This window comes from Cololabis saira, chromosome 22, assembly GCF_033807715.1.
Source record: "Cololabis saira isolate AMF1-May2022 chromosome 22, fColSai1.1, whole genome shotgun sequence".
Classification (NCBI taxonomy): Eukaryota; Metazoa; Chordata; class Actinopteri; order Beloniformes; family Belonidae; genus Cololabis; species Cololabis saira.
This window is the reverse complement of record NC_084608.1, coordinates 32,326,013-32,353,005: the sequence shown is the minus strand read 5'-3', so window position 1 is coordinate 32,353,005 and position 26,993 is coordinate 32,326,013. Positions and strand designations below refer to the sequence as shown.

General features: G+C 46.0%; 1 protein-coding gene across 1 annotated transcript in view; it reads left to right on the top strand.

Annotated features, from left to right (window-relative positions):
* Positions 1-26,993, top strand: part of LOC133423403 (TRAF2 and NCK-interacting protein kinase-like) — a 68,883-nt gene that overhangs the window by 40,837 nt on the left and 1,053 nt on the right. Inside the window, 15 exon segments of the mRNA XM_061713580.1 lie at positions 2,201-2,398; positions 4,357-4,653; positions 7,143-7,298; positions 7,626-7,844; positions 10,844-10,950; positions 11,027-11,142; positions 12,095-12,183; positions 15,778-15,959; positions 17,742-17,856; positions 18,204-18,347; positions 20,466-20,574; positions 23,355-23,531; positions 23,614-23,757; positions 24,699-24,833; positions 25,098-25,198. Of these exon segments, the coding sequence (XP_061569564.1) occupies positions 2,201-2,398; positions 4,357-4,653; positions 7,143-7,298; positions 7,626-7,844; positions 10,844-10,950; positions 11,027-11,142; positions 12,095-12,183; positions 15,778-15,959; positions 17,742-17,856; positions 18,204-18,347; positions 20,466-20,574; positions 23,355-23,531; positions 23,614-23,757; positions 24,699-24,833; positions 25,098-25,198 (2,289 nt within the window).

The window sequence follows — 26,993 nt, the reverse complement described above, 5'->3', positions numbered from 1 at the left end:
TTGTGGGTAATGTAGTTGGTGTTGCTGAAGTAACGGCGCTAAAACCGGCAGGAATCGTCACAGACGTTCAGGACAACAGCAGCAACGCTGACTCGCATAATGGAGACTGTGACGAGACGGGACCGTTGGATGCCGAACTCGTCCAGCTGTTCTGTTCCTACACAGAAGAAGGTTTCGAGGGATTCGGGGATGAGCTGGAAAAGTTCCCCTCCGCGTTTGTTTTGGGAGTGAACAAAGTTTTCAGAAAGCTGGTTTTTATTTTGTTAATAAAGTTTGACTTCTTGACTTTTTTTTTTTTTTTGCATTTGCTGTAGGATTTTGTAGCATTTCCTGTAGCAGCTCCATCAGGTAGATACGTAACTCAACCCCAGCCACTATAGTACGGTATCTTACCGTATATTCCGTGCGCCTTATATATGAAGAGGGTTTTAAAATACCGTATTGGCCCGAATATAAGACGGCGTTTTTTGCATTGAAATAAGACTGAAAAAGTGGGGGTCGTCTTACATTCGGGGTCTACACATTATACCATTTCACAACGCTAGATGGCGCCAGATATCTTTAATGCGGATGCTGAACTTAACTCCCCAGGCCAAAGCGAACCACTGTCACGAAGGAAAAAAATAAAAAAAGCGGTAAGAAAGAAAAGTACAGAAGAGTATTAGGGCCACTTAAAAAAAATAAAAAGAATTCTGAGAAAAAAGTCAGAATTCTGACTTTAATCTCAGAATTCTGAGAAAAAAGTCAGAATTCTGAGAAAAAAGTCAGAATTCTGAGAAAAAAGTCAGAATTCTGACTTTAATCTCAGAATTCTGAGAAAAAAGTCAGAATTCTGAGAAAAAAGTCAGAATTCTGACTTTAATCTCAGACCCCGTCCACACGTAGCCGGGTATTTTTAAAAACGAATATTTCCCCCCTCCGTTTATAAAAAAATTTGCATCCACATTACATCGTTTTTAAAAAAAAACCCTTCCACACATAACCGAAGATCTGCGTTTTCGACCACATTAATAAGCATTCTAACCTGTAGATCATCTGCAGCTCCCGGGAAAGCTGCACCTCCGCGGCTCCGCGGGGGCTCCGCGGCTCCGCGTACCCTACGGCGGAGCCTCTGTGTCGGTGTAACGCAGTAAGCGGTGGTCAAGACCAGAGACCATTTATTTAATAAATAGCTTGGAGAACAGATGCTGGATCATCTGTAGTTCTATAGTAAACAAAAGTCGCACGTCAGAGCAGATTTTGTTGTTGTTTTGGCGCATAATGTGACGTTCGAAAACGCAAAACTCCGGTTGTGTGTGTCTACACGCATCTACATAAACGGAGTTTTCAAAAATCTGTACTTTGCCCGGAGTTTTTTTAAACCTTCGTTTATTTGCGTTTTCGTGTGGATGACAGGTCAAAACGTAGGAAAATATCTCCGGTTTAGCAGATATCCGCAGATATCCGGCTACGTGTGGACGGGGTCTCAGAATTCTGACTTTTTTCTCAGAATTCTGAGATTAAAGTCAGAATTCTGACTTTTTTCTCAGAATTCTGAGATTAAAGTCAGAATTCTGACTTTTTTCTCAGAATTCTGAGATTAAAGTCAGAATTCTGACTTTTTTCTCAGAATTCTGACTTTTTTCTCAGAATTATTATTTTTTTTTAGTGGCCTAGAATTCTGACTTTTTTCTCAGAATTCTTTTTATTTTTTTTAAGTGGCCCTAATACTCTTCCGTAGAAAAGAGAAGATTATAAGAGAACAGATAACAGAAAATGGAGAAACGTCGCGACAATCTAGAGAAAAGTGGGTGGAAGATCGGCAGGTTAAACAGCAGCTGAGGAGAAGTTATGATGCAAACTTCAAGATGATGATTTGAATGAGGCAAAATAACAGGCTTTTTCGCTCGAATATATTGTTGTAATCATTTGTTTCAGATGTACTGTAATTATTTTCTCTATAAAAATTGAATTTGGTGTTCAAAAAGTCTTTTTTCAAACTTGATTCTTGAAAAAGAAGGGGTCGTCTTATAATCAGGGTCGTCTTATATTCGAGCCGATACAGTAGGTTATTTATTGAAGGTGCACCTTACAATACGATGCGCCTTATGGTGTGGAAACTACAGTCCATGTAATGGGCAACTGGCTGTCCCTGGCTCTGCCCACCTGGAGTAGATCAGCCGATGAGTTTATAAGAACCAACGCGTCTCTCTGCCGGCAGGAGTACAAGCGGAAGCAGATCGAGGAGCAGCGGCAGGCGGAGCGGCTGCAGAGGCAGCTGCAGCAGGAGCGGGCCTACCTGGTGTCGCTGCAGCAGCAGCAGCAGGAGCCGCCGCGACCGCCGCCCGACAAGAAGCAGCTGTACCACTACAAGGACCAGGCGCCCAGCAGCAACGACAAGCCGGCCTGGGCCAAAGAGGTGGGTGGGGAGCAGCGTCGCCATGGCGCCGCCGTGTGGGCGGGGCGTGTTATGACACTTAACCTCTGTTGGCTGGATTTGAGTTTAGACTCGATACAGGCAGGTTTTAACGTGTGTTTCAGAAACAAAAACATGAATCCAGAAAAATTATCCTCATCTGTGACTTCAAACACTTAAAATCGAAGCATTTACACCCTTTTTTTAGTTGGCTGGTAGGGCTGTTCGATTAATCGATTTTAAATCGCAATCGCGATTATGTAATTAGAACGATGTTAAAACGTGAAACTCGTAAAATCGATTTTTCACTTTTTCTTTTCTTTTTTTTTTTTTTTTTTACCTTGTCTGCACACATATTAATGATTGATACCATATTAATGATTGATGGAAATACCTCTCAATACCTGCGACAAGTGCCCCATGGGAGAGGCTCTTTAGTGTAGGAGGGGGCGTTGTAACATGCCACCGGGCATTAGGGCTGTTCGATTAATCGATTTTAAATCGTAATTGCGATTATGTAATTAGAACGATGTTAAAACGTGAAACTCGTAAAATCGATTTTTAAATTTTTTTTTCTTTTAATTTTTTTTTTTTTTTTTTTTACCTTGTCTGCACACATATTAATGATTGATACCATATTAATGATTGATGGAAATACCTCTCAATACCTGCGACAAGTGCCCCATGGGAGAGGCTCTTTAGTGTAGGAGGGGGCGTTGTAACCATGGTGATATACTAACATGCCACCGGGCATCCCTCAAGCCAGATGCCGTAGACCGGCTCGTGTTCCTTGCAAAAAACTTGCAAATGTGAACAGCAAATGTAATGACTGACATTACACACCTCTACCTCCTTCATGGGTTGCATTGTTATTTAGCATGCAAAGACCCAGTTTAGTTTAATTAGAAAATGTCTTGTTTTATTTAATTGGAAATATAACTTACTGTATGTTTGCAAGTGCTGATTTGCTGATTTTTTTTTCAGAGATAAAACTTTATATTTTATTATATTTTTTAAAACTTTTTTTCAACTTATTTTACAGAGCTTTGCACTTTATTCATTCACTTTTGGTTTAATAAGAGCAAAGTTTGCACTTAAAGCCCAATGGGGCAAATGTTCAATAAAAAAACAGCATATTTGAAATCATTTCTTTGCCTTTTGTCAATTCACAAAATAATCGTAAATCGAAAATCGGTTTTTGAGAGAAAAAAATCGAGATTTTATTTTTGGGCAAAATCGAACAGCCCTACTGGCTGGTTACGTCGAACTTGACCTTATATAGCGCTTTACGTCTCACCTCGGCGCCTCCATCAGAACCGCTGCTCTGGTTCTCTCGCTGGGAAGAGACGAGGGTTAGTTTCCTTCAGGATCATTACTCAGACTCCCACTTAGCTCCATTAGCTCCTTTAGCTCTGTTAGCTCCTTTAGCTATTTTTAGCTCTGTTAGCTCCTTTAACTCCGTTAGCTCCATCACTTCCAGCAGCCGTGTTAAAGGTCCATCATGAGTTGTGACTCGAGGACAATCTAAACGCTTGACTAGACTGGAAATGAAATCCTCACCTCATCTCCAAGTCGAACCCTTGAACGGTTCAGTGTCCGGTACTTCCTCACATTTACCTCCGAGGTTCAGAGGCTGGACTTTCAGAAGCCCCGGAGGTGTCGGGGAGCTGCTCCTCCTCGGTGGTCCGGGGTGAACGCAGGCACCTGAAAACCATGACCGGAGCCCGCGGGTTTGTGGTTATTTCTGCCCTCCAGGTATCGGGCGACGGTAACCCACGGCGACGGTAACCCCGACAACTCTCTCTTACAGATCCAGCGGCGCAGCAAAGTGTTTTATTATCATAAATGTGAAGTTTTGAATCAGAAATAACGTGGTGCCTCAACACGAGCTGCGGGCGTCTCCGGCCCTCTGCGCCGTGTCTCTGGCCCGTTGTCATGCCAACGCCCCCCCTGCCCTGCAGGTGATGCGCCGAGCTCAGAGCAACTCCCCCCGCGTCCCGCCCAAGCGGTACCACTCCTTCAGGCAGCAGCGCCGCGGCGCCAACCTGGACAACCTGCTCCTGCTGCCCGGCTACAAGCCGTCCCGCTCCCGCCCCCCGTCCTACCCCGCGCACCTCAGCCCCGCCCGGGACCACCTGCACCTGCCCCGGATCCGGGTCACCTGCGTGCCGGGGCCGGACGGCCGGAGCCCCCAGCGGAGCCCCCAGCGGAGCCCCCAGCGGAGCCCCGACTCCAGGGGCCGCAGCGCCGGCCGCCGGGTCAGTCGGCTCCCTGGTTCTGGAGCCCCCCCGCCTCCACCTCCACCTCCACTAACCTCTAACCCGGTCACCTGACCCGGGCTTCCTTTGTTTCCACCTCGGCCCCCCGTCCTCCTGGCGGGGGCCGCTAACTCTCTCTGAGCGCTCGCTCTGGCTCCTGGAGTCTCCTCGCCGCCCCGACCCTGAAACACCTGACACTTGCCTGTGAATTTCAGCCCAGTGCATTCTGGATCTTCTCTGACTCTTCCTCATCCTCTTCCTCACTAACGCCTGCCCCCCGGCAGGCTGCTCCCCCCCCCCGGGGCTGCAGGTTGTCCCCGTCTGCTGGTGGCTTCTGTTTAACCGCTTAACCTTTTCTGCATCTTCTGAGCATGCTGAGGGAAGTAGCAGCGAGAAAAACACACGGAAACACTAGACTTGTAGTCAAGAACACCTTAACCGAGACCAAGACTAGTTCAGCTCAAGACCGAGACCAAAACAAACCTAGTAATGTCCTGATCCTGCGTGATTGTATTCCATCATCCTGGTTCTAGTTTCCATATGAGCTTGTTTTCAACTGCAGCTCAATAACACAGAGAAGTGGATGATGATGTTGAACTCACTATAAATGTTTCCATCCATCAGCTGAGATCAGATATGTGTGGTGACTGCACTACCGTTATTTCTACTATTGGAGGATTGACTCCAGTGCTTTTAAGGATTGACACGACTACTAACTAGTCCCAAAGTCCTCTAGCAGAATAACCAGCTCCAACACCCCCCACCACCTCAGAAAAGTACTGAATAGTAAATGTTACTGATTTAAATTGGACTTAATTTGGAGATGAAACCTGATTTTTAAATATTAAAGATTAAAATCACATTATTTACCGTTATAGTAATCAGATTACACCGTATATCAGCATCACTGAAATGGACATGATGCTTAATCCATCACGATACGCAAATATTATTCATATATTTATTCAAACAAGACCGTTATAAACACAAAACTGTAATTAAATACAGACACATGCAGATGCACCAAAACCTTAAATAAAATGCAAAATACAAATAGTTTACAAAACTGTACATTAACAAGAGGAAGAACTGCTGATACAAGATTCTGTCACCTTGGTGCAACGGACTCTCAGTTATCCGAGATCAAGACCTGGAGAGACCGAGACAAGACCAGGACACACACACACACACACACACACACACACACACACACACACACACACACACACACACACACACACACACACACACACACACACACACACACACACATGTAGGGCAGATCCCGCCCCCTGGTGGCTGGTAGACAGATGTAGGGCAGCAGCAGCTATATCAGTTCCTCCCCGCGGACGCTGCACGTGGCAGCGTGCTCGCTGCAGATAGGTCTACCCTGGTCCCAGCCTCACGAGACCGGGGGGGGGGAGGACACACTCAGAGGAGACAGAAACCACCCGCTTCCAGAGCTGACATCTGCAGCTTTTACAGAATAGGGGGGTTGAGGCGTTTAACTGAGCTCAAGAGCTTCATCAAAGCTCTGCTGCTCTCAGATTTGTGCAATGACAGACGTTTAGATGCTCTAATGTTTTGTGCATCATCAATATTTCATATCTGTCCTCTGTTGGGTCGATATCTGCAGATGTGAAGCAGGAAATAGAAACTCTAAGCTTTATCATCTCTATCTTTGTAGAAGAGGAAGTCCTTATTCATGGAGATGATTGAAATGCTTATTCGCTTGTTAAGAAGCATTTTTTAAACATAATTGTGACTTGAATTGTATTTAACTGCAGTGTGAATTAGATTAAGTTCTGACTTTAAAGGCACGCTATGTAGCATTAAACCTCCGACCACATGGGGGCAGCATTCATCTACTTATCTACTGAATAACCTCAGCTTTTAATATCTGCTATCATGTGAAGCGTGCATGGGGAACTCTCATGGGGCTGATTTGATCGTCTGCCTCTAGAAAGCGTTACCTTGTGATGATATAATAATTATCCAGACAAACCGATATGGAGCTACAGTGATTTCAAAAGTACTTGTTAAATGAGCCCGCCGGTCCTCAGTCAGTATCAGAATATAACCAGCGGCCGTTTCATCAACATGTGGTCAGGCATCTTGTTTAGAGTGGCTTTAAAACTGTTTCATGCGGAGGAGAACAGTATATCATCAGCTGGATCATCAGCATAATAGCAAAAAAGACTCTGATTTAAAATAAAGAGAAGTGGTCCCAGGATCGACCCCTGAGGAACACCCCAGGGCTGTTAGCAGCATCCCGTGAAAAAGATATGAGCATTGAGCAGTGAGTCATCAGGCTGTTCACCAGAGCACAGGGGAAATAGAAGATTCAGGGAGGGGAATACTAAACCTGCACCAGTGCCTTGCTTCAGCTCAGGGGTTTTCGGGGGAATTGGACCTGCTGCGGGTTATCTGAAGTTCTAAACTTAAATACGCCGCCGCCTGCTGAGTAACGTGTCCTGTGTGTGTGTCAGGTGGATGAGATGAACCGACAGGCCTCTCCGGCCTTTCAGCATAAAGTCTCCAACCGGATCTCGGACCCGTCGCTGCCGCCGCGGTCCGAGTCCTTCAGCAGCGGAGGAATCCAGCAGGCCCGGACGCCGCCCATGCACCGGTCTGGCGAGCCGCAGGTGAGAGCGCCACGTCCAGCCGTCTCCGTCTTTCTGAGGAATCTGAGAACCTGAGCAGGAGGGAGGAGCGGAGGAGTAGTGGAGGGATGGAGGGATGGAGGAGTAGTGGAGGGATGGAGGGATGGAGGAGTAGTGGAGGGGTGGAGGTGTTTCTCAGATGTTTCTCTCGTTCAGCGTTTGTTTCCTCTTCACTTCTCCTGCATCCTTTCCTCCTGACCTGCTTCCTGATCACATGACCACCCTGCTCTTCCTGATCACATGACCACCCTGCTCTTCCTTCCTTCCTGCCTGTCTCCTGCCTGTGTGTGTGTGTGTGTGTGTGTGCAGGTGGCCCACCTGGTGCAGGTGAAAGGTCACGGCCTGTCGGGCTCCCAGTCCCTGTACGACCCCCAGGGGGGGCACCCCCCCTCCCGGCCCCCCATGCCCCGGCAGAACTCCGACCCCACCTCGGACACGCCCCCGACCCTGGCCCCGCCCCCCTCCCGTCTGGCCCCGCCCCTCGACAAGCTGGACCGCTGGAGGAAAGACGACGACACGCCGCCCAAGGTTCCCCGCGTGTGTGTGTGTGTGTGTGTGTGCACGTGGGTGTGAGTGTGTGTACATGTGTGTGTGTGTGTGTGTGTGTGTGTGTGTGTGTGAGTGTGTGTGTTGGGGGGGGCGGTGAGTGTGTGTGAGTGTGTGCGTGTGTGTGTGCACGTGTGTGTGAGTAGGTGTGTGTGACTGTATTGTGTGTGTGTGTGTGTGTGTGTGTGTGTGTGTGTGTGTGTGTGTGTGTGTGTGTGTGTGTGTGTACAGGTGAGCGTGAGTGTGTGAGTGTGAGTGTGGGTGTGTGTGTACAGGTGAGCGTGAGTGTGTGAGTGTGAGTGTGTACCTTTCTTTTCCTAATTTCCTTGGTGACTGTTGTCGTGGGCGTTTCTGTCGTTGAGTCTGTCACCTGCAACTAACTAACTAACTAACTGACTTAAATCAGAATCAAGTTTATTAAGTCAGCTTAGAAAACTGTTTTTGACTTCGGATACACCGGTGGCGACACGATGGTATTGTGCGCCTGTTTTCCAAGGGTAACACTGGGATGGGGGGGGAGGAGAAAAAAAACATCTTCACACTGAGCATAATACACAGTATCAAGGTGCAAAAACACCTCAGCACATAGAGCAACAGACATCATCACAAGACTTGCATGTGGGTGTGTGGGATGTGGGGGGGGGTTGGGGGGGGGGGTCCTGGCACAGTACATCCAAGTGATCGCCGCGACTTTGTGGCGCTTGAACCCGGAGACTGTTGGGGGGGGGGCTGATAAGAGGGAGGGGCCGAGGAAGGCGTTGAGTTGAGGGAGGTGTGGTTATCAGTAAGTGTGTGTGTAGGGGTAAGTCATGAACTTCGCTCAGTGCTGCTCTCAGCCAATGTCCTTGATGTTATCAGGCGGCTCGGTACTGTTCTGAAAACAGGGTCCACAGATGTTCGTGGGAGAGGGGAGGGTTAGTGTTAGTGGGGGCAGAGTCACCTTGTTTACATTCCACCAGGAAGATTGTGACCAGAGTGATCGGCCAAAACCGCCCTGTCAAGGCCAGATTATAGAATCAGCAATTATATTGCAAAAACAGGCAGCCTCAGTAATTTTCCGTCTGCCTTTTAGTCTCTGGTTCATCAATGGCGACTCCAATCAGACAAATTTGTGATCAATTTCCGCCAAGCCGAGCTTCCAACTTCTCCAAGGTCTTATCCATCTTGCCAATGAGCTCAAAGACCGCCGGCAGCCTGTTCGAGAATCGCATCCAGCTTACGGCTTTGCTCCCCCAACGTTAAAGTCTGAGCGTTGATTGCCTTGCTTGACCCTTCAGCCACGTCCGGCAGCTCTGAAAGAGCCAAAACAGCTGTCGACGACTTACGCGCTTGTCGGTACAGCAGGAATCCCCCTCCTCCGATCAAGAGAAATCCAATTATGAAGGCATCTTCAACGTCCTCGACAGACAGAATCGCCAAACACAAAGGTTTCCAGTATTTGTAGGAATCCATTGTGTATCCAGCAAAAAATGTCCCATCGGGGCAAGAGGGCTCCCTTACCCCCTGGCTTCTTGTCGCAAAAATTTGGTCAATTGTGCTGAGAGACCAGTTAATCAATTCCATGATTGTAGAGTTTCGGAGGAGTGAAAAGAAGAGACTCTGAAGACGAGACAGGACAAAAAGCAGTAGCAGGGCAGATAGATAAGGGAGAGGAGCAGAAAAAGCGTCCGCCTTCGTCGAGAGCCGGAAGAAGACCTCTAAAACCTCTAAACTCATATTTTATTCCCAATAAAACATCAACAACGTATCAGTTTCCATTTCATGAAAAATATTTGTTTATTTTGAATTTGATAGCAGTGACACGTCTGAGGACCAGGGGCCTCATTTATAAAGCTTGCTTGCGCACAAAACAGGGCTTGAAAGATGCGCAAGCCACCTTCTACGCAAAGGTTGGGATTTAAAAAGAAAAAACTAACCGAAAAATCTGCGTATCCCTACGCCAACCCTGACCCTCCCGTAGGAACAGGCGTAAGATATGGTGAACTGGCGACGCAGGCGGGGAGGTGGTGAAATGAAGCCAGATTCATGTCATACTCTTAATGTCATCACATATCACAACATATATCAGACCTATAATATAATAGCGCTGATCGTGTCCCTCTGTGTTTGAAGCACAAATCGTTGATTTAACGCAGAACCATAAATCAGCCTTGAGCAGCACTGAGGGGAGAGGGGAGGGAGGAGGGGGAGCGGGGCTGCCGTGCCGTTTTCGCATCGTTGCACAGAGTGTCTTGATGATTTGCAATTACAGGCTGAGCCTACCGTTAGTTTTTAAACTGTAAAAAGTGGGGGGGGACAAAAACATGATTTTGAAAGGTTGGGGGGACATGTCCCCCCTGTCCCCAGTGGAAATTGCGCCCTTGGTGGCACTCACGTCGTTTAGCACAGCTACGACGTGCCACTCACTCTCTTTATTTTATACTATTTATATACTATTTTTACTTTTACTGTGACCACCAAATAATGTGGTTTTCCTGACCTCCACCTCATCCACAACATCTCGTTCTCAGTCTCGACACGTTTCATTCATTCTGACGCCCAAACAGGCTGCAGGAAGCCGCTGCGCATGCTCAGCAGGCTCATTCATATGCAAAAACATACCATTTATGGTAAAAAAGTGGGCGTGTAGAGGGCGGGATATGAGGCGGATTCAGCTGCGCAACCTTCCAGCTGGACTGTGACTTATAAAGCGAACATTGCGTGCAATTGTGCGTGCACAAGGTTTTATAGATCCAGATTTTTTTTTGCGCCTGCCATTTTCGGCTTTTGGCTTTACGTGCCCTTTTAGTATGAATCCTGCGCACTCTTTTATAAATGTGGCCCCAGAGCTCTAGTAAACTGCTTGGAGGTCTAGGTTTGGACCGATAGTTCTACGTTGATCTTCTACTGGGAATCAAATCTGGGTTGTGAGATCTGGATGTGTTTCCGTCTGAGTCTCCAGGTGTTGTGATTTGTATGTGGTGTGATGTGGATCTGTGCAGGTTCCCCAGAGGACGACCTCCATCTCTCCGGCGCTGGTCAGGAAGCACTCCCCCGGGAACGGGCCGGGCCTGGGCCCGCGGCCCGGCGCCCACCTCATACGAGCCAGGTAGGCCCCGCGGGAGTCCGGACCCGGACCCGGCAGCCTCCCGGCGACTGACACCCCTGTGTTTGTGTCGCCGTAGCAACCCGGACCTGCGGCGGGCCGAGGTCCTGACGGACACGCCGCTGAAGAGGACGAGCAGCGGCAGCTCGTCCAGCTCCAGCACGCCCAGCTCGCAGGGCGGCTCCGACGACAGAGGTGAGAGATCGATCATCCATCCATCCATCCATCCATCCATCCATCCATCCATCCATCCATCCATCCATCCATCCATCCATCCATCCATCCATCCATCCATCCATCCATTGGATGGAGAATCGTATTTTCTGGACTATAAGCTGCACCTGCATACAAGCCGCATCCGCTCTATTTAAAAAAAAAGATATGCAAGCTGCAGATATTTATTTTGTTAGATTAGATATTTACGCATGTACAGAAGGATTTTGAACTGTAAATGATGTACATGTTTGTACCTAAATAGATCCTTTCCTAACAGTGTCTTTTAACACGGCAGCAACTTTGCTGATTAAAACGGGACGGAACCAAGAGAAAATAACCAGTATTTATTTATCTATTTATCTGTTTGAAATCTGCTTCTACCTACTTCTATCTGCTAAAGAAGAAGTAGTGTTCTTCTTTGCATTTATTTTGTCTTAGATTTATTCTAATTCCGAGCGGTGGAAGAAAAATCCACAGAATAGCTGCACCTTTGTATAAGCCGCATGGTTCAAAACCTATGAAAAAAGTAGCAGCTTATAGTCCAGAAAATATGGTATTTATTTATATATTTATCCATTTATTTATTAATTTATTTATTTATAAATGTATTTATTTATTTATTTATTTATTTATTTATTTATTTATTTATTTATTTATTTATTTATTTATTTATTCATCCATTTATTTAATTTAACGGCCTCAATTTCAATAGATTCTCCTACAATAGATTTTTTTAAAGTCCAGAAACGATAAGTTGTCTCTGTGATGAACATGTCCTCACTTGTGTGTGCGTGTGTGTGTGTGTGTGTGTGTGTGTGTGTGTGTGTGTGTGTGTGTGTGTGTGTGTGTGTGTGTGTGTGTGTGTGTGTGTGTGTGTGTGTGTGTGTGTGTGTGTGTGTGTGTGTGTGTGTGTGTGTGTGTGTGTGTCCAGGTAATTCAGCCACCAAGGACGGCTCCACACTTTCGTCCCACGACGTTAGAGACGACGGCCGGGAGGTGACGCGGCCGAGCAGACCTGCAGTGAGTTACCTCACATGTTTACGTCCCTCTAAACAAACTTTATTAGCTAAAACTTTCCTTTCAAGATGCACAAAAACAGTTTAATCAGCAGGTAGAGGAATAAGTAGGAATATAAGATAAGATGGTCCTTTATTGATCCCCAGAGGGGAAACTGTTAGTGAGGATGTCAGGACTCCCTCTCCACGTCTCAGACGGAGGTAGGTGGAGTGTTTCCGCTAGAAAAAATTGGCACCGGACAATGTGACCGGCAGGGTTTCAATTTCGGTCACATAGGCTATATGAACTTATTGAGGTTAATAATAAATCATATGCAGTAGTACGATATCAATGCAAGTCATTTAATAGTATTTTTATTTAAAAACAGGGTATTTAAAATAAAATAAGTCCCGTCAATTGACTCGCGAGCGTAACTTAAAAAAATAAATAAATATTGCAGAAGCTTGCGCGTAACCTACGGCGTAAGGTATGCGGCGACGCGTACTCTACGCCGTAGGCTCTGCGTCGGTGCGACGCGGAATCATAAATCAACGCACACGTGGATGTCGGCGCCGCAGCTCCGCTTCCTCCCGGCTCCCGGCACTGAGGCTCGGCTAGCCCTCCGCCGGGGCTCGGCGTGTCCCTCCGCCGGGGCTCGGCGTGTCCCTCCGCGGTACTCCCGGGGACTCTAGTCCTGCAGCACCAGTGAGTATTTTCACCGGACATTTTGACCAGAGAGATTATAAAATACCGGACTTCGGCATATTTTACCGGACAAAGTCCGGCAATTACCGGACAACAGAAACCCTGGGTAGGCGGAGCCTCCACGTCTCAGACGGAGGTAGGCGGAGCCTCCACGTCTCAGACGGAGGTAGATGGAGCCTCCACGTCTCAGACGGAGGTAGGCGGAGCCTCCTCCAGCGTTATGGTGGTAAAGAAATGCACTGTCTTCCTCCGACGTAGCCAGAAAGAGTTCCCTGCTCTCCAACGTCTCCATCTACGTCTCTGCTGGATGAATCATTTATTTATAGACGAGCTTTTGCTTGAACTAACAAGGTCACCATCGGGGATCGACTCGCCACTGCCCCCTGGAGGTGGGACGGAGGAGTGGCGGAGAACGGTAGAACGGTAGAACGGACGGAGTTCACACCTGTGATATCATTCATCCAGGTCACTCTCTTTCTCTCTCTCTTTCTCTCTACTTCCATTTCACCGTTCCTCTCTCTCTCATCAGGAGGAGTTGGTAAGAATACCCCCCCCCCCATGCCCCCCCCTATGCCCCGCCCCCCTATGCCCCGCCCCCTCTCCCACCAGGCCCTGCTGTGGTTTGTACATGTGGAAATCTCGATGGTGGCTGCTTTTGTTTTGTTTCTGTTGCATCGTCCTCGCGGCCTCCGGTTGGTGGAGCTGCACGCCGTCTAAAGTCGGCCCCCGGCAGCTTGGGCTGAACGGTTCCCTGTCCGAGGCATGGCGGCGCCTGCAGCCTGACTCCCATCATCCTCCTGTTGTCTCTCCCGCCCGCCACCTTCCTGCGGAGAGAGTCGGGCACGGGCCTGACTTGCATGATGGCTTTAATTTATTTGGGTGTTTCGTGTCTGTTTGTTTTTTCCCTCACTTACAGGATCAGCTACTTTGTTTCTGGGTTTATTTACCGTATGTTCATAAGCATTGCAGATATGCAAGCCGCAGATATTTATGTTGTTAGATTAGATATTTACTACATGTACAGAAGGATTTTGAACTGTAAATGATGTACATGTTTGTACCTAAATAGATCCTTTCCTAACAGTGTCTTTTAACACGGCAGCAACTTTGCTGATTAAAACGGGACAGAACCAAGAGAAAATAACCAGTATTTATTTATCTATTTATCTGTTTGAAATCTGCTTCTACCTACTTCTATCTGCTAAAGAAGAAGTAGCGTATTCTTCTTTGCATTTATTTTGTCTTAGTTTTGATTCTAATCAGGCCCGGGTCTACGAGGGTGCAAAAGCATGCATTGCACCCTCAGTTTATGTGTTTGCATGCTCAGTTGAAAAGACGAAAAGAAAACTGACAAATGCGCGCGAGTCAGCCTGATTTATGGTTCCGCGTTAAATCTACGGCGTAGGATACGCGGCGACGCGCACCATACGTTCGCGTCACCGCGTATTCTACGCCGTAAGCTCTGCGTTGGTGCAACGCGGAACCATAAATCAGCCAGTGTCCGTCACTGATCTGCAAGACGCTGCTCTCTGCTGCTCCGTTAACACAAATGTAACGATGGATATTCAGAAGTGGTTCAAGCACAACGATGCAAGCAAGTTTACAGGACTGTCTCAGAAAATTAGAATATTGTAATAAAGTTCTTTATTTTCTGTAATGCAATTAAAAAAAAAAAGTCATACATTCTGGATTCATTACAAATCAACTGAAATATTGCAAGCCTTTTATTATTTTAATATCGCTGATTATGGCTTAGTTTAAGATTAAGATTCCCAGAATATTCTAATTTTTTGAGATAGGATATTTGAGTTTTCTTAAGCTGTAAACCATAATCAGCAATATTAAAATAATAAAAGGCTTGCAACATTTCAGTTGATTTGTAATGAATCCAGAATGTATGACACTTTTGCATTACAGAAAATAAAGGACTTTATCACAATATTCTAATTTTCTGAGACAGTCCTGTATATTTATGGTTATATTTATTTTTCTTGCTATGTTTTATTTTCTGTTGCTAGATTGTCTGATGGGTGAGGTAGGCCAGACTAAATGTAGCATTTTCTTTGTTCTGCAGCAATATTGCTGCAAAAATGCACTTGAAATACACTTCAAATATTCTTGTTTTGCTATTATTATTCCACTTGAAATTATGGGAAAATGCATAATTTAGTGTTGAATAACGTGCCAGGTATGTGCACCCCTCTGATCTGAAATGCACCGTAGTCATCATTTTCTAGAACCGGCCCTGATTCTAATTCCGGTTATAGCCGCACCTTTGTATAAGCCGCGTGGTTGAAAACCTATTTATTTCGGGTTTGTCAGTTAAAATGTTCCTGAGAGTAAATGCTATGGAAAGAAGCAGCTTCTACAGTTGGACAGACTCATTTTCAGCCTAATTTAACTTTAAATCTGGTACTTTTGGTATAGTTTTGCACCTGGGGGTTTTCTGATTGGTTGACTTCCTGGAGGCTTGTAGATGGGCGGAGTCAAAGGCCTGAGAAAGTGCTGATGTGAGACGGAGGATAAAAGTTTGTAATTAACTCACGAGCTTCCTGTGGCAGCTTTTCTTCTTCTGCAGTTTTCTCAAAACACTCATCCAAATAAACAACCACATCATCAGGAAACCACTAAAATGTGGAGGAGGAAGTGCTTGGAAATCCAGCTGGATGGACGACACTCGCCGTCTTTGCTCTACAGTCGTAAATAACTGCTGAAGCAAAATTCAGCCCCCTGTGACGTCACAGAGGGCTGATTTTTCGGTACCCTGAAAACGGACTATTTTTGTTCTTAGGAAAACTTTTGAACATATTTACTTAGTTTTTGGGTGTAATTCATCCAAACAGGACTGTAGAGTTTTCAGAAAACATGGAATAGCGTGTTAAAGCCAGAAACGTGTCGTTTCTCGTCCTTCAGGATCTAACGGCTCTGGCTAAAGAGCTGCGAGAGCTGCGGCAGGGGGAGGAAACCAGCCGCCCGCCCGTCAAGGTGACGGACTACTCGTCGTCCAGCGAGGAATCGCACAGCAGCGAGGACGAGGATGGAGAGGGCGGAGCCAACGATGGCTCGGTGGCCGTCAGTGACATACCGCGGATCATGTGAGTAACTTTAGCAGGTGGAATCTCCTTCATGGTCTTACAGGGGGTTCAAATGTTGCTTATGTACGGTGGCCGAGACCCGCCATTGCCGAAAACAAAAGTAACGCTGCAAACAGAAACAAACGCTGCTGCAAATAAAATAAACGCTGCAAACAGAAACAAACGCAGCTACAAATAAAAGAAACGCTGCAAATATAAATAAACCCCGCTGCAAATAAAATAAAAAAAAACACGCAAATAAAAAAGCCACAACGGAAGTGAATTACCGGGGACTATTTTTGCCGGTAACACATTAAAAATTACACGTAGCGACGTTGAACACTAACCTTTTCACTTATTTTCTCGTTTCTTGTTCTTATTCCTCGCTCTTTTTATTTCTTCCTTTTCACTTACGTCCTCTTTGTCTTCTTCTTCTCCTCTCACGTAAAAAACACTGGTGCATCAGCAAAAATAGTCCCCGATAATTCACTTCCGTTGTGGCTTTTTTATTTGCGTTTTTTTTTTGTTTGCAGCGGCGTTTCTTTATATTTGCAGCGTTTCTTTTATTTGCAGCTGCGTTTGTTTTTATTTGCAGTGTTTATTTTATTTGCAAAGCGTTTATTTTATTTGCAGCTGCGTTTGTTTTTATTTGCAGCGTTTCTTTAATTTTCAGCAATGGCGGGTCTCGGCCCCCGTACTTCTGGGACATGTGCCGGACTGTGATTGATATTCTGTAAATACGCCCCCTGGCTGTGATGGGAATTGCTGCGTAAATTGCATTGCGAGCAGCAGGTGGCGCCACAGGAGCGTATTTGTATTTGTATAATTTGTATAATATCAGAAAATAGTGGTTATTTCATCAAAACTCACAAACGTACACTCACCAGCTGCAGCTCTGAGTGCTTCCGGCTCTCGTTGACAAGTGAGGGAAGGATCGAGCAGGATACGGACGAGGGGTCTTTGTTCCTACCTGCCCTGAGATCCAGGACTCAGGGAACTGAGATCCGTTTCCTCCACAGGGCTGTTGGATCTCCCTTAAGTGAACTTTTCCACTAGTACCCACCAGCACCTACTCATCTGAACTTGGCCTGGTTTCTTTTCCATAACAATTCACACCTGGATCAGAAGTAGGAGGTTGGAGAAGCTGCTGTGACGTATTTGATTATGTGATCTAAACAAAGAAGACAACAACACTAAAGATGTAGAACCTGGAGGAGATGATAGATGTGCTGCTGGTCTGTGACTTGTGTTCAATATCAAGTTAAAAAATGAGAGTGAGAGAAGCTTCAAGCGGCAACGCTTTTTAATTTTTTTCAGTTTGTCTCAGCGCTGCTGAAAAGTCCGTGGTAGATCTGGTCGTTCCTTATCTCCCGTCTACATCCTTTTTTAATTCTCTCCTCAGCACCAGGTTTATGAACATCTGCACCTCAGAGTTGGATCATGAAACAGACTTTTGCTGCCATTGCCTGTTGAATAAAATGAACAAGAAGCTCCGTCAGAGTCTCTTTCTCTGATTTCCTCCTCCTGACTCAGACGTCTGACTCCAACCCCCCGACCAATCGGTGGCCTGGAGTGTGATGATGTCAGATACAGCCGACTCAGCCGCTTAGAACCTCGGCAGAATAGTTACAGAAAAGTATCTACTCTGCACGTTAGACCCCTAGTGGGAAACGCCGAGCAGAGTCGAGCTGAGTAGGTTCTCGTGTCCAACCAGGAGGACAGACCCAGGACCCGTTGGAGAGATGATATCTCCATGTCCAAGTCCTCTTGCTTGTGGTGAAGAGTTTGACATCTTTCTTTCAGGCCTCCTGCAAGTCAAAGCACCAACGAGCCGTTCAGCATGATAGGAAGTCACAACGACGCCCACGGTGACCTGTACGGAGACAGATCCCAGGACAGCACCCTGAGGATGCGCGAGGTGAGCCGAAGCTCGTGTGTGTGTGTGTGTGTGTGTGTGTGTGTGTGTGTGTGTGTGTGTGTGTGTGTGTGTGTGTGTGTGTGTGTGTGTGTGTGTGTGTGTGTGTGTGTGTGTGTGTGTGTGTGTGTGTGTGTGTGTGTGTGATGAATGTGAGATGGTTCCCACCCACTCACATAAACAACTGCAGGGTTTCACCTGTCAATCACAGCCCGACTGCACATTAGCCCGCCCCCTTTTTCTTTTCTTTTCTTTTCTTTTCTTTTCTTTTCTTTTCTTTTCTTTTCTTTTCTTTTCTTTTCTTTTCTTTTCTTGTCTTTTCTTTTCTTTTATTTGTGTGTTTCTTCCAGAGATCTCGGGGACCGAGGCGGGGCTCTGCTGCCAGCAACAGTTTCCCTGGCAACTTTAGTCTGTTCCTTGGCAACACCAATCTCCCAGATTTGGTGCAGCAGAGCAGCTCCCCTCTGGCCCCCCCCGGGGACGCCGGGGCCCAAGTAGGTGGAGCAGCACCCCGATACGGCCCCTGAAAGCCCCCCCACCCTAACCTGCCCCCATCACCTGCCCCCATCACCTGCCCTGCAACCTCACCCAGAGATCAGGGCGGGAAACTGGCACTGTGAACCCAGAGTGGATCAGCGCTGATGAGGCTTGTGGAGCAACAATATTCTGTTTTTATAAATCACCAACATTCCTGTCGTAATGGAAATACAAATTTTTTTTTTAACAATATTTTTTATTGAAGTTTAACAAGTATATCAGAACTTATGTCAAATTTACAAACTTTTTTCCACATATATATACACATATACCCCCTAAAACAATCACACAAACAGTAAAAAAAAACAAAAAAAAACGACATCAAACTAATAAAGTTCTGTAAAATTAAAATTAAGAAGGCAGGATCGTACTTTCACATCGCCAGTGTAAGTTTTGTTTCGTTATTCAGTGTTATCCATTTCGTTGGTCAAGAAAGACATAAATGAGTCCCAAACATCCATATATTCTTTCTGTTTACCCTTGACTATATAAGTCAACCTCTCCAGACCAAGACCCGTCATCAGCTCCTTCTTCCACAGTCCAAGTGATGGTGGTGCAACGTTTTTCCAGTGTAGTGCAATCACTCTCCTTGCATGGAGAAGTCCAAAATCAGTCATTTTTGATTGCTTTGTTATGTTGATCGTGTCTTTGGGGTATATCCCAAATATGCAGACTTTTGGTATCAAAAGGATGTTACATTTGGTCAGATAAGATAAGATAAGATAAGATAAGATAAGATAAGATGGTCCTTTATTGATCCCCAGAGGGGAAATTTGGGTGTTACAGCGGCTTAAAGTCAGATACATGTTCAGGACAACATGAACTCAGACTAAATAAATATCTTTTAGATAAAGATAAAGAAAAAATAGAAATAAAAAATACAGTAAAAAAGAAACTGAACAAGTGTACTGTAAACATAGTAAGTACAATATAATAAATAGTGTTATACTAATATAGTATAAATAAATTGGTGATTTTTACCCCCATACAGTTGTCACAAATTAACTATGGAGACTAAACTGTTGGGGTTTTTTTCCCTACCAGAGTGTAAATATGGTTATTTCTGCTGTAAAGTTAAAGATTTTAATGTGAAAGTCGACTCACTTTTGGATCCAGACCCTAGTGGTCGGAGGAACTGAGTTTTTTCTTACTAACTTTGGAAAAGTTGGAGCTTCCTGTTGTAGGGAAAATTGGGATTCTCCTTATAAAGATCCCATGGTGCACCGACGTACGCGTAGAACCCATAAGGGGAACCCAAACCCCTTATTTTGAGCAGAATCGTTGAGGGTCCTTGATGATGTTCTACAAAGAACAGAGTTAACCCCAAAGCATCAACAAAACAATCAGTAACGCAGAGAAAGACTCTGGGAAACTCAAGTCGGTTGGAAACCCGAGGAAGTTCCTCACGCCGAGGCGACATTAGCGTCCGCATCACTCTGGTCAGTTTGACTCGATGACAGAACTCTCGTGTGAATTCCTAACAATCCAGGTTGTGGTGATTTTTCTTGGCTTGAATCGAGGAAACCAGATTTGAAACCAACAGAAACCTTTATACGAACACCGCTGTCACGTTTACCAGTGACACGTGTCAGGTGGCTAATGTCCATATTAGTTGTCAGTGAATTTGTGACTCTTGTTGCATCAAGTTAAGCCTCATATGTCATCAATATGGTGAACTTTTTCATAAATTGGTGTGGCACCTGTACTTTCCTGCCCTGCCTCGTGTGATGTTGCCCCGCTGGCTCCAGCGTTTTCCCTGGAAAAGACTTTGTTCCGTCCATCCTCTGCTCTTCAGTCCCTCTCCCTGTTGCCTCTTTCTGATTTCCCACCTCTGATCCAGGAAGTATCCCCTCCCCGGTCCTGAGTACATGATGCGGGTGGATAAATCAAGGAAACTGCTACGGACCAGTTTTTCTTATTTACTTGCACAATTCTTTAAAGTCCAGAGAGTTCTGACTGAACGTCACTTCTCTGAGCACAGTTACACGTTTCCTTTATTTCTAAACCTGTTTCACGGCCGAGTTTAAAGGAACAGGCCGTCAGATCAACGTTGGTGTCCTGTTTTGTTTCTGCAGTACGGCATGGGGAGCGGCGGCGGCTCCAAGTCGTCCTTCACGCCCTTCGTGGACCCGAGGGTGTACGGGACCTCCCCGACTGAAGACGACGATCAGGACTCGGCTGAAGGTACGACTCCGCTGAACTTACAGCGCAACGCAACCAAAAACCTAGAAGTATAAACGCCAGAGAGGATGCAGGGACTCTGCCCCGCTGGTATGCAGAAGTATAACTCATAATTTACTGTCTGGATCTCATGCAAAAAGTCCTCTGAAAAATCCAACTGACCCTTCGTCAAGCCCCCGTTGCCAGGTTGGACAAAACCGTCATCTCTCCCATCCACTTCATGGTACAATCTGGGTTTTACATCACTTTATTTCTAATTATTGGACCAAAGAAAATCAACAGCAACTAGATATAAATAAAAAGACTTAAAAAACTGGGGTTTTTTGGCGCAAACAAGATATTTTGATGAGTTTAGCTGAGCAGGGTGGAAGGTCTGGCCGTCCACGTAGCTTTATCGTAATTTACCGTTGGTTTTGGGATGAAATGTATTCCTGTGATTCTCTCTGGGTAGTGGGCGTCACTTTTACAACCGCTTAAGCATTTTAAGATGAATAAATAAACGCTTTCATGGTTGTAGTTTTATTTATTTATTTATTCATATGCACAATGATAACACAGTAATGTTTTAACATACAAGGACAAATAAATTGTGCAGGAGAGGAAAAGAAGCCCGAGGGGCTTATAAAAAATCCTCCCCCTAAATACAAAATCACAAAAACAAATCAATCAATAGAAAAAGAATAGAAAGGAAAAAAGAAAAGGTAAAAGAAACAAAGAAAAACACAATAAACTGTCACAGAGGCGTGGTGTTGAGGACCCAAACGCAAGGAGAGAGAGGGAGGCTGGAGGCAGGAGTTCTCAAAAAACAGAAGGATTTATTCCACAAAAAAGCCAAACTAAAATGCTGCAGAGCAGGATCAAAAACAACTCACGTATACAGGGATCGAAAACCAGGAGTACATGGAGGGAACAAACAGTACGGACCGACAGGCAACAAAGGAATGACAAGACCAGATATACACAGGGGATAACGAGACACGACGAGACACAGGTGCGGACACAATCAGGGCAAAGGGGAAACAGGAGGGACAGAACTGAAACTCAAACTGGGGGGAAGTGTCAAACCCTGACAGTACCCCTCCCTCAAGGGACAGATCCCAGATGTCCCAACAGTCCACACCCAGGGCGGGCAGAGGGGGCCCAGGCCCCACACGGCCAAAGTTCTGGGGGCCGTCCTCGGGACTGAGCAGACCAGCGAGAGCGTTCCGGGGGCCGTCCTCGAGGCCGGGCAGACCGGTGAGAGAGTTCCGGAGGATGCCGACGGGGCCGGGCCAACCGGAGAGTCATTTTGGGGGCCCAACACCGGAACCAGACTCGGGGCCAGGCACACCGGCCAGAGGGCCGTTTTCGGGGCTGGGCAGATCCATCCGGGACCGCCTCAGGAACCGAGATGGGCGGCGGGACCGCCTCAGGAACCGAGATGGGCGGCGGGACCGCCTCAGGAACAGAGGCAGACAGGATGCGGGGAGCCGGAACAGGGGCAGACAGAATGCGGGGCGCCGGAACAGGGGCAGACAGGATGCGGGGCGCCGGAACAGGGGCAGACAGGATGCGGGGCGCCGGAACAGGGGCAGACAGGATGCGGGGCGCCGGAACAGGGGCAGACAGGATGCGGGGCGCCGGAACAGGGGAAGACAGGATGCGGGGCGCCGGAACAGGGGCAGACAGGATGTGGGGCGCCGGAACAGGGGCAGACAGGCTGCGGGGCGCCGGAACAGGGGCAGACAGGCTGCGGGGCGCCGGAACAGGGGCAGACAGGATGCGGGGAGCCGGCGTCGGGGGGCAGAGGATCCCCGGAGCTGCCCGAGTGGGGACCCGGGTCCGTGGCGCTGGCTGCGGGGGTACCTGGGTCCGAGGCGCAGGCTGCGGGGGTACCCGGGTCCGAGGCGCAGGCTGCGGGGGTACCCGGGTCCGAGGCGCAGGCTGCGGGGGTACCCGGGTCCGAGGCGCAGGCTGCGGGGGTACCCGGGTCCGAGGCGCAGGCTGTGGGGGGTCCGGGACCATCACCGGAGCAGGGGCCGATGCACTCTCTCCTGCTGGGTCCATGCTGGTCGGTCCGTTCTGTCACAGAGGCGTGGTGTTGAGGACCCAAACGCAAGGAGAGAGAGGGAGGCTGGAGGCAGGAGTTCTCAAAAAACAGAAGGATTTATTCCACAAAAAAGCCAAACTAAAATGCTGCAGAGCAGGATCAAAAACAACTCACGTATACAGGGATCGAAAACCAGGAGTACATGGAGGGAACAAACAGTACGGACCGACAGGCAACAAAGGAATGACAAGACCAGATATACACAGGGGATAACGAGACACGACGAGACACAGGTGCAGACACAATCAGGGCAAAGGGGAAACAGGAGGGACAGAACTAAAACTCAAACTGGGGGGAAGTGTCAAACCCTGACATAAACACACAAACAAAAAGTTTGTTTTGGGTTGTAGCTGCTGCCGAGCCAAGTTTGTTTTGGAAGTACAGATCAGATTTCTGCCAGTTTGGGATAAAATTACGCTGCACCCTCACGACACAAGGATTCCTCTTTACTAATACAAAGTTTAAAAAATAATCCAGTGATTTTAAATGTTGATACAAGGCCTGTAAAAACTAGGCTTTTTCCACTGATGTGAACGACAGAGATGATGTTTGGTCCAATGGGATAAACCGGATGTAGCAGCGGAGCATGATGTTTCTGATTGGTCAATCAGGGACCAATCAGAAAGCTGATAAAGGGTCAACTGTAAGGAGATTTTCCAGCAGATAAGAGTGTTGTTTTTCCGTCGTGCTGCAGCGCTGTTCGCTGACGAGCTGCTGAAGCACGAGCAGGAGGAGGCGCGGCTGAACGAGGCCAGGAAAATCTCCGTGGTGAACGTCAACCCCACCAACATCCGGCCGCACAGCGACACGCCGGAGATCCGGAAATACAAGAAGCGCTTCAACTCGGAGATCCTGTGTGCGGCGCTGTGGGGTGAGGCGGCGGCTTCACGCTATCGTTCAGACCCGTGTGGACGAACGGCCGTCACATTAAACAGATGTTTGCGTGATTCCAGGTGTGAACCTGCTGGTGGGGACGGAGAACGGACTGATGCTGCTGGATCGAAGCGGCCAAGGCAAAGTTTACAACCTGATCAATCGAAGACGCTTCCAACAGATGGACGTCCTGGAAGGACTCAACGTCCTGGTCACCATCTCTGGTGGGTTGACCTCCTCGCCTCCTTTATGTCTGTTCTGGTTGCCATGGAGACAGTCCTGCTAATGGAGATGTGGTGACACGAGGCCCGTGTTGAAAAAAAAACGATTTTCCGAAGGAGTAGGAAGAAGTATACACTTTTTCCTAGTTCTTACCCCTTTATAAATCTATGAATTTACATTATTGCTATTATTATAAATCGATTCTCATATTAATTCCTAAAAATCGATTTGTATGTCTTAAGATCGATAATTTTTTTTTTGATTTTTCATCATTACATTACAACTTTTAGTATTTGTTTGTTTATGCAGCAAAAAAGGAATGTTTTGTTGGACACGAGAATAACTGGTGCCATGTTTTTGCCTTTAAATATGTTTAAAGGTATGAAAACATTAAAGTTTTCAGTTATAATTGCATAAATTGTCTTTATTTCATTACTTTATATACTGTCTTGGGGTTACATTTGCATAAAATGCTAAAAACCAAATTCTGCAAAAATTAAAAACCGAATAAGACCAAAAATTTAAAAAATAAAAACAGAATGTGGGAAAAAAATAAAACCGATTTAATACGTCCTCTGATTGCTTCCCTGGATCTGTTTGATAATTCTGACCCACAATGTTTCTGAAAGCAGTTCTATCAGCATTCTGGGAGCTGATTGGTCCTTACAGCATCATTAGCTGCAATACTTGCTGTTGAATCTCAATATAATACTAGCATTAATATGTTGCAGAAATACAGTCATATAATTCATGCAACAGCTGAAAAAAACAGTTTTAATAACACTAACCCAGGTCGATATCGGAATCGGATCAAATCAAATCTTGATAATCGATTCTGAATCTTAAGAATCGAATCGAATCGATTCTTGACATTTGAATGGATCCCCAGCCATGGGTGAAACTACACTTTTTCTTCTTAATGTTGTTTCTTTGTCGCCACCAGGGAAGAAGAACAAGCTGCGTGTTTACTACCTGTCCTGGCTGAGGAACCGGATATTACACAACGATCCGGAGGTGGAAAAGAAGCAGGGCTGGATCACCGTGGGCGAGCTGGAGGGCTGCGTTCACTACAAAGTCGGTACGACAGCCGTGAGAACGTGGACCAACGTCCGGTTTATCCGTTAACATTTTAAGATGATGATAAGAGAAGATAATCCTTTATTGATCCCGTTAAGATCAGGCTTGAAAAAGGTGTGATTTAGTTTCATATTTCATCGTATTCCTGCACCTTTTTTGGTCTCTTTTTCTTTCCAACGCCACATTCAGAGATAACCAAGAAGCTCACGTCCCCTCTGATCGGTCTGAACAATCATGTCTGGCTTGCTTCTACGTTTCCCTGCAGTGAAATACGAGAGGATCAAGTTCTTGGTCATCGCTTTGAAGAACTCCGTTGAAATATACGCCTGGGCTCCGAAACCTTACCACAAGTTTATGGCCTTCAAGGTAACGTGTTTTTTAAATACAGTAAACCCTCGCTACAACAGGGTTCACCTTTCACATCTCGCTGCTTCACGGATTTGCATTGTGCATCGTGTTCTGCATTCTGATTGGCTAAACAGTCTCCCCCCTTCTTCACTTCCTGTGTCAATAACGTTGGTTGGTTAGCAACAAGCTGAGAACGGCCAATGAGCTTCAGCAGCAGCTCAAGAACAGGACCCTTGGATGAATCGTTCATTACAGTCTCAGATATAATCGGTGGCATGTCGGTTTATAAGAATCTTTTTGCCCAGAAGAAAAAAGAGCGACAACCACGACCCATAACTATGTTCTTCTCTCAGTTAAATACGCGCGAGTGACAATTTATCCTACTGTACTTATTGTATTTTTTTTCATAATAATTTTTAATTTTCTCCCGTTCAAATCCAATAACTCGGGTCGCAGTGAGGCAGGGCTGATCTCCGCAATTTGAAGCCTTGTATAATAATTGTAAAAAAAATACAGGTTGCTACTTCGCAGATTTCACTTATCACGGGTTCTTTTTGGAACGTAACCCCCGCGAAGAACCAGGTATTACCGTATAGTCCCTGATTGCAGAAAGATAAGATGTTGATTCCTGTGCAAGCACATACAAATGACTGGTGCATTGTGGGTGAATGGTGGCGGGTGGACTTGAAGGAGATTGACGGGCCGTGTTCCTCTGGGTAATCGCCAGATGTGGCCAGCGGTAGGCCAGTAGGCTAATCACAACTCGGCTTGCATCCCGAGTCCACCGTCAAGTGGCGGACGTTTCAGGGGACGATGCCTGGCAGGGGCTGTTTGTTTCGATTTGTATGACTAAAGATCGAATTTTTTTCATTATTAAATTTTTGCCCGGTGAACTTTAATCCCAGTAGTCATTTAATTCACACATGAGTGGTGTGGAACTATCAAACAATGAACATGGCGTTGAAGCGTTAACAAAGCACTGGTTTTGAAAACTCCTGAACTAAATGAACTTTTCTTTGGAGGAAATGCTGCAAGAAGGGTCACTAAAAAAAGAAACAGACCTCACGAGGAGAGCGCGTCGTACTGTAATACAGAATTACTATTCCACCTATTACAGACGCCACTGTTAAAGTACATGATCTTTCTTCACACATATCCTTCCGTGTCCAGTCAACTGTGTGCTAAACTAGCAGATCACCAGACACTTTACACACGGACACGGACACACTCATACACACTCATACACACTCATACACACTCCCAACCGTGCACAACCGTGTTCAGTGCTTTGGATATTTCAGCTTAAATTTCAAAATGTTATATTAGTTCAATGTCTATCTATATTTCAAATCGCATCTCAAAACTCACCTCTTCAGAACAGCTTTTAATGTGTGATTTGTTTCTTATCCTTTATCTTATCTTTTATCTCTTATCTTTTATCCTGTGTTTTTTTAATTTTTAAGTTTCTTGATCTTGATGTTTTATCTTTGATGTGAAGCGTCTTTGAGATCTTTTAAAAGCGCTCTATAAATAAAATTGATTATTATTTTATTATTATTATAACTATTATAGCTTTATAGACTCACGGTTTGTCATGAAATACGTGAAGAATGCCGGGTGTTTCATGGCAGCTGTGTGTCTGGTGACAGAATAAATTAGACAAACTGAAATGATTTGTTTACTGCATTAGCTGTTGCAATTTCTTTTTTTATCACTTTAAATGGATATTGAAAAGCCTATTTGAGTTATTTATTTCTTAGTTATTTCACAATAATTATTAGTTATTTACAGTCATATAATTCAGGCAACAGCT